Source organism: Stigmatopora nigra, chromosome 12, assembly GCF_051989575.1.
Source record: "Stigmatopora nigra isolate UIUO_SnigA chromosome 12, RoL_Snig_1.1, whole genome shotgun sequence".
Lineage (NCBI taxonomy): Eukaryota > Metazoa > Chordata > Actinopteri > Syngnathiformes > Syngnathidae > Stigmatopora > Stigmatopora nigra.
This window is the reverse complement of record NC_135519.1, coordinates 10,257,042-10,270,571: the sequence shown is the minus strand read 5'-3', so window position 1 is coordinate 10,270,571 and position 13,530 is coordinate 10,257,042. Positions and strand designations below refer to the sequence as shown.

Sequence of the window (13,530 nt, the reverse complement as noted above, 5' to 3'; positions counted from 1 at the left end):
AAGTTGATTCGACCCCGTATGAGACAAGCCGAAAAGTCAGCCAGCACATACTTGTGAATCACCAAAATCCCTTTTATAGTACCTTTGTGGAGTGGGGATTATGTACATAGTGATACATGTGTTTTAGTATTCAATACGGGTAAAAAATGGGGTTTAAAAAAAGTAGAACTGACAAAATGAGTAAGACTTGGTGAAAAATTAACATCATGTAGCGATCACAATGTTTAGTACTGCTTAGGAAAGACATTTACAATTTAAAGATAAGACTCCTCCTAAATGTGAAATATGTTTAATGGGCCTTGGTGCTTATGTTTGTGTTGGGCACAATTTTTCAAATGGATACAGTTTTTTTACTATTCAACATCCAGACTTCCACGTTACATTATTTTTCATTAAACTCAGCCAGTTTTTCACATTTTTCTGCCATCATAGGTAAAATAATTATCATCATTATTTGAAGGAACTACAGTATGTTAAAAATATAACAAAAGGTATGACGAGAATAAGGACTCCCATGCTTTGGCATTTTCCATTGCAGCTCATTCAATTAAACTCAGTGGAGTGTTTGTTTTTCTATGGAGTCATTTGATCTTGTAGACAACATGAACAACTGATAATGTGCTCGGATCAGTTCATCCCATCCAAACTCTCACAGTTAACACACACATCCTCCCCATGGTCTTTTTGTTGATTCTGGCACATTACACCAGAATCTTTTAGTTTGATTTCCAGCAGCCGTATGACCCAGATTGTTATGGGGAAATACCATGATGTATCGTTTTTTATCAGTTTTTTCGATGCATTTCCTTTTATTTGTTGTCCAAGTATACAGTGTGAAGAGTGTACATTGGCTTCGGGCTACAACCAGAACTGGACCTGCCAATCACATTACCATAATGACAAACAACCATTCTTGTTTAGTATCACACATATTGTCAATTAGGAGTATTCAACTGAGCTTGCGAAAGAAAAAGAAATGGTTCCTTGTGCATGAAACTTCAACACATTAAAAGCTTATAAACAAAGCAAAAATACACACATTAAAATGGACAAAAATATATGCTTGAAATCTTGAATCTGGCACCAACCTTTAGTGTATCCTTTATGAGTTGAAGATAATGAATGGCAGTAAAGTGTAAGCTACTATTAAATAGCAGATAGGCAAACTCATAAAAAAGAGACAAGCCATAAAAACATCAAAAAGCTGACAACTTGTGCAATGTCTCAATATTTGCCTGTTTTATTTGCATACAATGCAGTAAAAAAAGCAAACAATTTAGTGCATATGTTTAGTTTACATATTTTGGTTCAATGTGCAAGTGCGTGTGTACGCAAATGTGAGAGGCCTTCAATGCCAGACTTTTGAGCACTCATGAAGTGAGCAGATATTTTACGTGCACAGCGATGTGTTACATTGCACAAGCCTTTGACAAAGACGTAATAAGTACGACAGCAGGAATGGTGTAGACGTATGGCAGACCAACTGCAGCAAAGAGGCTAAAAGTGTGTGCTGTAAGAGCATGTATTGGAGGAATGTGTTTTAAAACTAAAATACAAGTGTGGCATCTTACAAAGGGTTTGTTCTCACTCTTGTTTCAGAGGAGGGGTTTGTTGCTGGATCAGGGTCAGTAAGGCTGTCCTGAACACCAGTGGGAACCTCCTCCTGTGAAATGATTGGATCTGCTGGATGTGAGTGAGGCCAGAGGAGGCCAGTGAGGAGGTGAGTGGCCTCGAAGGCTGCTGGGGGTGGGGGGCAGGTTGCCCGGTTGCCTTAAATCCTTGGGACTCCTCATTAGAGCCTCAGAGTGATACTGAGAGAGGCAAGCAAAGGGTTATCATTTTTTTTCAGGGAAATTTACCAGATAAGCTGCGTGTGTTCGCCTTCCCTTGATTTGTCAACTGAAGCCAAGCATTCACACAAAATCACTCAGCTTGAGGAGCATCTGTGTGCTTGCAAAAGGCTGACTCATTGGAGAAGGAATTAAAACTTTTTGGATTACAGTGGTTCACTTGATTGGTTTTTTGGACTACTTGAATACAATCTTCTGAGTTGCTGAGCACAGAAAGAAAAAGCATGGCACAGGGACAAAAGAGCCCTAGGTGGGCATCAACCCAGCACCCCTTCCGAATGGCACTGGGCTTGTGGCTCCTCTCTTTCCTCCATCTCATCCTCAGCGTGACAGCCGCGGACGAATATGACTACTACAGCTGGCAGTCGGACAACTTTCACAATGGCCGCTTCTACACTAAGCAGCCCCAGTGTGTGGACATACCGGCTGACCTGCGTCTCTGCCACAATGTGGGCTACAAGAAGATGAGGTTGCCCAACCTTCTGGACCACGAAACCATGCCCGAGGTCAAGCAACAGGCGGGAAGTTGGGTACCACTCCTGGCCAAGCGCTGCCATGCCGATACCCAGGTCTTCCTCTGCTCGCTGTTTGCGCCTGTGTGCCTGGACCGGCCCATCTACCCCTGCAGGTCACTGTGCGAAGCTGTGAGAGACAGCTGCGCTCCCGTGATGGAGACATACGGCTTTCCCTGGCCGGAGATGCTTACATGTGATAAGTTCCCCATCGACAATGACCTCTGCATCCCTATGCAGTTCACTGCCAACCATGCAACCCAGCCGCCAGGTATTCCAACCTTAAAACTTATACTTAGTCATAACAGGTCAAAGCATGACACATTGTCCTATAAGGTTAAAGTGTTTGGACTTTAACCATGAAACACAGTTTATACACGTAGATTTTTGGTCATAAAAATATGGTTTTAGAATGAAAATATATTTTATTAATATTTTAGAAACACACAACTAAACATTTGATAGATCATTAATAAATTATGATGACGGAAAACATTAGTCCTACAGGTGCGGTCTGGCATCAATTATGTCTCATTTTCTGAACCGCTTCATCCTGGAGCGGGGGACACCCTGAATCGGTGGCAGCAGGGCACAAGGGGACGGACGAACAACCATGCACACCCACAACCATACCCAGGGCCAATTTAGAGTGTCCAATCAGCTTACCATGCATGTTTTCTTTTGGGGAATGTGGGAGAAAACCGGAGTGCCCGGAGGACACCCACACAGGCCCAGGGAGGACATGCAAACTCACACAGGTGGACCGATCTGGATTCTAACCCAGTATACCAGTGAACTATGTTAACAGTAAAGAAACAAACAAAAAAAGGTGTGCTCGTATCCATAAATTAGATTTTTTTTTTTAAACGTAATTAGGGTTGTGGAGTATTAGAATCTATCCCAGACTCCGGGCGAAAAGTGGATCACACCCTAAACTGATCGCTAATCAGTTGTATGGCACACCTAGAGACAGAAACCAAAGCTGGCTTAAAATCATACGGCCACTGTGTGGGAATTGATCGCTTGCTGCCCGCACCAAAGTCAGGCAAATAAACACCACTAACCACTGGCTAACCACTAAAACATTTTTTCACACTTTTATCACATAATTACGTCATATTTTAATGATTGATTGATGAGTCTCAAATCTCCACATATTTTCTTTGGATGTTGGTCAAAGAGTTTTTTTGATTGTGGAAAAGGTTAATAAAGATGTCCTGAATGAGGTAATAAATCAGACACAAAAACTTTGTAGGAGTGGAAACTAAAGAAGCAATGGTGTGTGTGGAGTTGGCTACTTGGGCATCCCCTTGACAATAGCGCTGAGTGTTGAGAGAGGGAGTGAAAGAGCTGATGGGAGTCTGTTGACAGCAGAGGAGTCGGGGGGTTGTCCCCTCTTCTTTTTGTTTCTGTCTGCTGTACCTTCGTCAGGCTGGCGGCCAGAAGGCCAATTAGCAAGAAGGGCCAATTACTGCAGTCTCAGTAATTTGTCAAAATGATGGGACAGGGGAGCCCACCACGGAATTAGAATGAGTGCAATTGTCCCGGTGAACAGACTGAGAGTGAAGGGGAGGTGAAAGAGGAAGAGGAAGAAGAAAAATCGTGTTTTAAATAAGGACTCATTCAAGAGAAATGCTTCATTGTTGTTACTCCACTTATTGATTTCAAGTGCCTTTTGGCATCTATGTGCTTTCCACTAAATTAGTGCACCTCCGGTTTGTTAACTAACAAAAGAACACTCAATAAATGAGATTTTCACAGAGATGTAAGATTAGCTTTTAGGCAATGCTCAGGGATTTGACAAAGGAGAACCAAAAAATACCGGAATGTCATTTTTAGCCCTGTCAATCAATATGTGCGACTTATCTTGGCTTTTAATCAAAAATGTTCACAGCCAAGTGTCTGCAATCATGTATAGTCATAGTGAGAACAGATTGTTGGGTGAATGTATGCAGAGCTGACTTATTCCATTAGGGGAAAATAACTGCACTGTTTTTATAGGACAGGGATCAACTATGTGACATTAGGCCTCTACGACTTGTGTGAGCCATTCTTCCAACAAAGAGGAACTTTCTTCTGCCACCTTCCCCTAAAACAAAATAAGGGAGGTCATCTACTTGAATAACAATCAGAGGTGCAAGGCTCCATTACTGGGAGCAGGCAGTGAATATATCTGCAAAGATCATATCGACTCAAAATTGGCTTGTATGGTTAAACAACTGGTACATTAAATACTGTATAGTAGCAACACGCTATAACTATTAGATGAGTGTGTTTGAAAAAATAGCGGAGCCATATCACTTTCTGCCTGAAGGCTCAGGGGTTGGAGAAGAAAGAAATTCTTAGATAAGCATGTGAGAACATCCTGAAGAGACATGCACACCCACACAACCCAACACACACATAGACATACACACCCAATAGGGTAAAACGAGCTCATCCAAGAATTTTTCTCACCAAATTGTCCACCGAAAGAAAAATAAAGAGGGATGTCAAAGGTGCCATACAAAGATTGAAAGGAAAAATGGTGTGTGCAAAAGAGACATACCAACACTAACCTGCTTGCATCATCAGGTCCACTAATATAGCTGTAGCTGCATTCACAATACATTAATGACAACCTCTGGCTAGACTTGACTAAATGATGACACTCTACTTGACGTCTGTTAATTTCCCTACTTTGTGATGAAGTATTACAACGCAAAATCACTTCGCAAAGTTCCTTTTGAATGAGGAACATTTGTAATTGTTACTGACTTATTTTTATGAAATAGTGTCTAGTGAACTTCACTAACTAATCAAGAGGACACTCCTCAAGTTATAATTTGTTGAATGAATGAAAGACTACCCATTTTTTTCTACATTCCTATATGCAGAAACTCTTATTTTAACTTGCAACTTGCAACTTCATACCACAGAATTGCGGCATTGGCCGCACTTTCCGCATTGCATACCTGCTAAAATTTATAAACAATACTGACATTTATACACAGAGAAAGATGGTGGATAAGCTTCTACTGGCACAAGTTTGTGTCCAACTGCAGAGACGAAAGAGAGAAGAGTGTATGCACTCGCTCACACAAGTCAAACACTTGATGACATTTGATGTGTTATAGGTGAAACTCCATCTTCGTCCACCAAATCCTTATTATAGTCGACTACGAAACATTTCACATACGTTGAGTTGTGTCATGAGTGCACACATAGTCCGATTTCAAGGTGTGAAAGATATGGTCTTTTCTGACAGTGATGTGGCGAGTGTAAATTACAACCATACTCGAGTAAAACTGTAAACTCACTTCCAGGACAGTGGAAGCTACTCATATGCCGTCCACCGCTGCGCATTGAGAGGGAAAATGTTATCCAATGTGCTGTCCATGAAACCACCAGAGCCATTTTAAAATGTATTTTTTTCCCTCAATTTAGAATTCCTGCAGCTGCAAGAAGTGTGCTGCGTTTTAGAAAGTCACCAGGGTGTCCTCTTGTAAGGCTATGTACGAGAACCCCCCACTCTGCACATCCCCTGTCTGTTTGCATGCTACATTTAAACAGATGTTAGGGTTTCCAACTTAAATCACATGCTGCATTACGTCTACGGCACAGCTCCGTGTTTATGTCGTAAAAGCGTTGCTGCTCATAACTTGCAAGCGTCACTCCACTATGAGGTAGTGAGCATATTTTCAACAGAACAGAAAAGATAATGTGAAGCTCATGCTCAAGGGGATGAGGTAAAAGACATGTCAAGCGATCCTATGAAAACGTTATGAGAGCTGTTCAACCTTTGTGTGACTATGAATAAGAAAAGTCAATGATAGTTCATGTTAAATATTATCTCTGAGATGATTAAATCCATTTTATACAATTCATATTTAATGTTGCTCCAAAGCCCAAACAAAACTAGGTGCCAAATTTAATGGACTATTTAGTTAATTAATATAAATGTGTTATGGTAATATTTGTTCATGAACCTAAAGTTCTACAGTTGTAAGGACATTTTTTTCTAATTTTTCTTAGGGGTTTTCATTAATAAAATATATAAAAAATATATTTTTGTTTCAAAATGTCAGAGACACTTGCAACATGGTTCAACCAGTGGATTAAAATTATGCATAAGAAACTATACTTAATGTTTTTTGGGGGATATACCTTTTTGTTGGGGTCATGTATTTGTCAAAACTGAATGCTCTAGCCGAGAAATCTAATTGTCATCAATTTAAATGACAGTCACTACTTGTCCAGTAAGGCTGTTCTATTATTCCCAGCATACAATCTAAGTAAACATAATCCTTTCCCACAGATGGAAAAAGTGATGCACATGACAAGACAGGGTTGTCCAAAACTGATGACAAACGGATGGAACGGGTACACAAATCACCAGCATGCACATCAATGCGGAACACAACTGACATGATTCCTCAGACAGGCGCCACGTTGCAGGCATCCAAACGTTGAGTTCCTTTCCAAGCTCTAACTGACTCAAACAGGCCTCCTGCCACTATGCTAACCTCAAGGGAACAAAGATGAATTACTGCAGAGCCAGAATAAGATGTACTGTAAATGTTTCATTCCAAATAGACACAGGCATTTTTGGTGAGTCTAAGTTTGTATGTGTGTGTGTGTGCATGTGTTTACAGGCTCTTTTCTCCATCATCAACATTGGTCACAATCAGAGGCAACAATAAATATCTTTCTTTCGGAGATATAGTACTTTAGATTTAAACGTGACATTCTAGTGCTGGTGGAGTTTTTGAGGTTCGAATCCATGTGTGCAATTTGTACATTTTGAATGTGATTGAGAGGGTTTTGTGTGATTTGTTATGCATTTGTATATTGTTTTCATTGAATTAAGTATTTAGAGAGGTTGTATGACAATCGGCAATGACGGCAAATGGTTAACCTTAGGGTCATTGTTGACATTGATGTGAAAGTGTTGGAAATGTTGCTAGATGTAAAGACAAAGTTGGTAATTGATGAAAACACAAGCCATTCATTTTAATCAATTCTACTCTTCATATGAGAAAAACATATTACATCTCCTTCATGTCAAGCACCACATAGCCACTAATCTAAACTAAATCAAATAAAACAAAAGTGCTTTGCGACTCACTGATGAGTAGTGTAAAAAATATTTAAATTTTACACCACTAAGTCCTAGAACCATTTAAGTGTGGTTAGACTGGGCAAGTTGCATCGTTTTGCTTGTTAAGTGGTTTGCACCCCAGTAATTATTTTTTAGTGTGGATAATTAGAGGCTAGCCCCCATAAGACAGAATGGATTGTCTCTCACGGGTGAAAGTGGCAGTTAGTCAATTCAAGACTCGTTCCAATGTGATGGTTAGGGGGTTCACCCCGCCGCGACCCAAGCAGCGAGGCATACTACACTTTGACCTCTCTCATTATCTGGCCAGACACTGAGGTTTGGGCTGGGGTGATAACCTTCGAACTGTGACATTTAACCTCGCCACGCAGGCTTGGTGTATGTTTACTTGTGCGTCTGTAAACATATGACAGGAAGACATGACGTGGAGAAATGGGAGATATTTGGGATACTACGGTGAGGCATCAAGTTAAAAAAAAAAATAGAAATATGAACTCACTCTCTCTTTAGCTTTTCCAATACTTTTCGGCTGAGGTACTTCCTGCACCCTCTTTTCCTTACATTATGCTGCCAGAGTCTCTCAATAAGCCAAAGGGCTTGTGTATATTGGCTGACTGTGAGAGGACCATGGTTAATATGTTCGACAACTATTATTACCAGATAATTACTAACAATTAGGTCTTGCATTGAAATGCCTTTTTATGAAAATGGCTTATTTCTTTTAAGTTTGTGGTTTTATTTTATTAATTTCATAGTATTTTTTTACATTCAGTCATTATCCATCCCACTTACCCACACAAGGGTCATGCGGGGGTGCTGGAGCCCTCACCAGGCGGGGGACACCTTGAATCGGTTTCCAGTCAATCGCAGGGCACAAAGAGACGGACCACCATTCACGCTCACATTCATACCCTGTGGCAATTTAGATTGTCCAAACAGCCTAAAAACCCACTCAAGCTCGGAGAAAACATGGAAACCCTACACAGCATAGTCCAGATCTGGGATTGAACCCTCAAACTCAGAAATGTGAACATGACATGCTAACCACTCGTCCACTGTGCCACAAAAGTAATTTTTCCATTTTATTATTGACTGTATGTGTACTCCATAATTGCATCACAGAGTTTTGAGAAGGAATGCACAAATGTTTGCTACTAAAAGTAAGTAACATCATTTGTCGTTTTTAGGCCACTTGTTGTTTCACAATATGAATGTTCAACTTCTTCTGCTGAAATGTTTACGTTCAAGACCACACCTTTGCCACCCAAATATACACAGGCCCAAATTAAACCCTTTTTCTGCTGTGTCATTTCAGAGCAAACATCCTTCAGTCTGCTGGTGTGTGTAAGGCATGCACAGCAAATCGCTTCTGACAGGGAGGGAGGGGGTGTTGCTTTATAAGGGCTGAGGCCTTAATGTTTTCTTACAGACGCAGTCTTTCGTTCTGGGCTATTTTGACCTTTATAGCTACTAATGAAATGTGTAATTGTGCTCTCTGGAGCCCTCGTTAACGTGTCACTTTTCATTCTTTTCCCTCAGTGTCAAAGGTGTGTCCCCCGTGTGACAATGAGCTGAAGGCAGACAACATCATGGAGCACTACTGTGCGAGTGATTTTGGTAAGTATATTGCAGCAGACCTCAGCCACTATTCATTTGCTCTGAAGAGAACAAGGCAGAAGCATGGCTAGTGTCTCAAACTCAATATAATTTAAAGAGAAGTTTTGCTCAACAACCTTACTAGTGTTACTTTTGACCCAGCAATTTCCCAAAAATATATATATAACTATTACCTAAAACATTGCTTTTTAATAAATCTGGGATTACAACTAGCTACAATAAAACAAATTTAGAAGCTACCGTAATGACCTGCACATGGAGGCAGATACAAAATAAATGCCTTATTCTCTCACAGAGGGTTAGAATTGATGCACACCAATTGATTCAGTTCTATTTTTGTATATTTGCATCCACCCGCCTAAGCGTCTAAGTACTTGATCTAACTTTTTCAACACCAGTACATGATTAAAATCTGACTGGATCACAGTGCTGAAAGTCATATTTTCTCAAGAAGCTCAGCTCTTTAACCGAGTGCTCCAGTATGTCATCTGGCAAAAGCACACACACACACATACCTATAAAATGATAATTGCCATCATACTGTAAATCATATTTGCACAAACAAGCATCATAAAGTATGTTTTCATCATGACTCTATCCACTCTAATAAAAATAGTGTAGCTGATTGATAGCTGTATAACAAATCACTGTTCAAAGCATCGCAGACATTCTTCTTGGGCATTAAAATGAAACGTGAGCAAGACATTCCTCGAGCTATTCATGTATGCTTCTGGATGACAAAAAGGTGAGACAAAGACAAGGTTGCATGTGGTTTGGTGTAATGGTCGATAGTTTGATCTCACATTACGAGTTCTTATTTGTCTCAAAGTCATTTTAAACTCCCTTTCATGTTATGCATGGCAAATAAAATTCAAAAACAACGATAAAGCGACCACCCATTTTTCTAATATGGTAGAAATGTATTATTCCCCTGCTACAGTATTTAGTAGTTGCTGCTTGAACTATAAATGGGTGAACCAGGAACAGAAAATATCATAAAATAATTAATACAATGACTATAGTACTATAACTATGGTGGACCATCTGTGAGGAACTCAGTTTTTTTTTCAAGGGACAAGCAAGTGATTAATGAATAAGTGTTCTATTAAAACAATTAGTTTCCAATATTACATTATTATTTACATTATTTTTTCTTACAATTCCAACATTATTCAAAATGTAATCAACACAATTTTGGCCAAAAAAATTGACAATTATGGTCCATCATCCACTCTGTCTTACCCACAATTTCTAGCTATTTGCTTAACAGTAATGAAAAAAATATAGTAAAGCATATCACAACATTAATATGTTGCCCCTTTAAATAGACTTACAAAACTATGATGCTGGCTATACATCTCCATTACATTCCATTATGATAGAAAAAAAAACAACCATATTCAGTTCTCACATCAACCTGAATGTATTCTTTCATACAGTCCTAGACACTCAGACTTGAAGGCATGTAAACGATGGGAGTAAGGCTACGCTTATGAACCCACACAGCGCACACATTCCACATCATAGCACGCTATCTCCTCACATGCAGTGAGTGCACATATCAGAAGCTGTTTATGGAACAGTAGACAGGCAGACGAAAAGTGAAATGGCCGTCTTCCAGGCACTCCGCGGCGATGCCTCTCAACGACCTCCGTGCCTTTGCCCGGCCAGTGATTAATTTCAGCTGTCAGACTATTCGCCCAGAGAATTCCTGTCTCTAGTGGCTGGCAGTTTCATTTTAGTCTCTCATGAGTAGAACCCATTTAAACATTAGACTTACTAAGTAGTACCAGTCGGTACTTCATTAGATCGATAGAGCCAAGCCTTTTCTGACTGACCTCTGCATTCTTGGAGCGGGGAATGTTGTATTTTTGCTGTCAAAATACTTGACTGCGGGTATGAAACGATAAACCACAATATTTGGGATTTGAAAAAAAATTGGCCCTAAAAAGGGAATTTTAGAGAAAAGTGGACATCTATTCAAAATTGGTCATGAGCTTGACATCATTTCCCACCATCGTAGGTCACAAAATTTGTGTCGTGGTAATAAATTAAGAGGGAAATTGAGATCAAAAACACATTGTGTTACGATCTCTTCTTACCTTTGTGTATTTTTTTTTCTAGTCCTTAAGATGAAAATCAAGGAGGTGAAGAAAGAAAAAGGTGATAAAAAGCTGATTGCAGCCCAAAAGAAGAAGAAAGTCCTGAAGCAGGGTGTGCTGCGTAAAAAAGATCTTAAGAAACTGGTGTTGTACATCAAGAATGGCGCCAATTGCCCTTGCTCGCAGCTCGACAGCCTAGGCTCCAATTTCCTCATCATGGGTCGCAAAGTGGACCAGCAACTGCTGCTCATGTCCATCCATAAATGGGACAAGAAGAGCAAGGAGCTCAAGTTTGCCATCAAATACATGAAGTCCCATCAGTGTCCAACCTACCACACTGTTTTCCAGTGACAGCTCGGTGTCACTGTACACCATGGCTGGCGAAGTCTAGTCCTCGAGAGCCCCTATCCAGTCTCTTTTCCGTGTCTCCCTCCTCTACCACACCTGAATCAAATGATTAACTCATCAGCAAGCAGTCCAGAAGCTTGATACCGATCCAGATTATTTTATTCTGATGTGTTGGTGGAGGGAGATATGAAAAACAGACTGGATAGGGGCTCTCGGGGACCAGAGTTGGCCACCCCTGCTGTACACAATAACCATCTTAACGCCACGTGCTCATGATTTACTTTTGTATTATCTACACTTGATTCAAAAATCCCAGAAAACATGGTCCAAAGACTGTTTCTAAAGGGTTAGAGCTTTTCTTTTGTAATCTTTCAAATAACATGGGAGTGGGGTTACATTGTCATATTTTTGTTTCTTGTTTCAAGTAACGGAGCAATGGTTTGTTCTCATGGCAATTTAGTAGGATCTTTCAGAAAACGTAATGCACTGTCATAAGTGGATGAATGACTTTTTGTTGTTTGTCTCCATTAGCTTTATTTTTCTATCCACAATTTTATCAGAGCCAAGGATGGGAATCTCTCAACACAGCAAATAAACTGCTGTATTTAACATAGTTCTCATCCCTAATCAAATTCCAGCGTTGACCCCAGCCATTTAACCCAAACTTATCCCAAAACCTTCATTCCCCAAGCATCCCAAACAATACATCGGAATATTTTATCAACAATAGAATCAATTTATGGCTTGGACTGCAAACGTGTTGCAGCTCTGTTTTTTTTTTTTTTCTTCTTTTACCCAATCACACCTGCACTGACACAACTTAAGTTGTATAAATAAAGGTATTGTTCAGTTAATGTATGCTTGTACAGGTATCTAGTTTTTAATTAAAAAGTGTATTTGACCTTAGTTTGCAGGTGACTAACTTGTTGTAGAGTGTTTGCCCAACTTGACTGTAGGCTACTAAACGAGGAGGATTTTTGAAAGAGAATTCAATTTTTGTGAAATGTTGATGTTTTTTTTTATATGCCATCCTACTAAATCATCATGAGAACACACTGAGTTGATTCAATCCCTACCACAATATGCGGCAACATATTATCCACTTCAACAATAGAAATTCTAATAATGATGTGAATTCTAAATGAAATTATCTTTTTTTTAATTATATTTCTCAATTGAGTGATTTTCTAAATGTGGACTGTGCAGCAAAGTGCTGCAGGAAGAACAAATAGACAGCTTGGATAGTGGATTTGAATTATGTGTGATTTAGATAATTCCCATGAATACAGGATTAGGAAATAATTTCTCTACATTGGGGATAAGGATGAGGAACTGCATAAGAAGTGCTAAAAGACAAATTGATTGGAGGATGCTGCTATCTACTGCTTTTTTGAAAGATGGAAATTTCCATCTTTTTGATATGGAAGAAGAAAATAAAGTTCTTCTGAGGAGGCCAAGTAAAGAGACTCTAGACAGAGCCAATGTCATTAGTACACATTTTCCCCCTTATTTTCCTTCTTCCTTGTTTAAATATTCTGTGGTATGATAGCAAAACTTACATTTATACACATAAACATTGTGCCTAAATTCTCAGTTTTTATTGCAACAAAACAAGACATGTTTAACCATGACAATATATTTTTTAAATCAGTTAACCTGTAATTAGTTACGTTACTGAAATACACATTTGTTTTGGAAAATGTAAATGAATAAAGTATATTTGAAATTTTGTACAAAAACTAATATTTTGTTCATGTGTTATTTCTTCTAAAGTGTAGATCTGGTAGTGTATTTCCAATTTCTTGATGACATGAAGTGGGTGACCAATCAGAGGGCTTTTAGAAATTGCTTTTAATGCAGATAAGCACAATAAAGTAATAGAAAAAAATGCTACCTACTAATTTACTTGGCTCAGAATTTGTACAAAACACAATGTTATCTTCCCAAAAATGTCACCTCAAATTCAGAAGAGCCATCAAGCATGATTACTAATTTTTACCCTA

The 13,530-nt window shown here is 39.3% G+C and overlaps 1 protein-coding gene across 1 annotated transcript; it reads left to right on the top strand.

The window, feature by feature from the left end:
* The first annotated feature begins 1,815 nt into the window (after nt 1-1,815).
* sfrp5 (secreted frizzled-related protein 5) lies at nt 1,816-13,270 on the top strand. The gene is made up of 3 exons (XM_077730163.1): nt 1,816-2,633; nt 9,000-9,077; nt 11,202-13,270. Exons 1-3 carry the CDS (start codon nt 2,075-2,077, stop codon nt 11,528-11,530), a joined length of 966 nt encoding a protein of 321 aa, XP_077586289.1. The 5' UTR covers nt 1,816-2,074; the 3' UTR covers nt 11,531-13,270.
* Nucleotides 13,271-13,530: the final 260 nt, after the last annotated feature.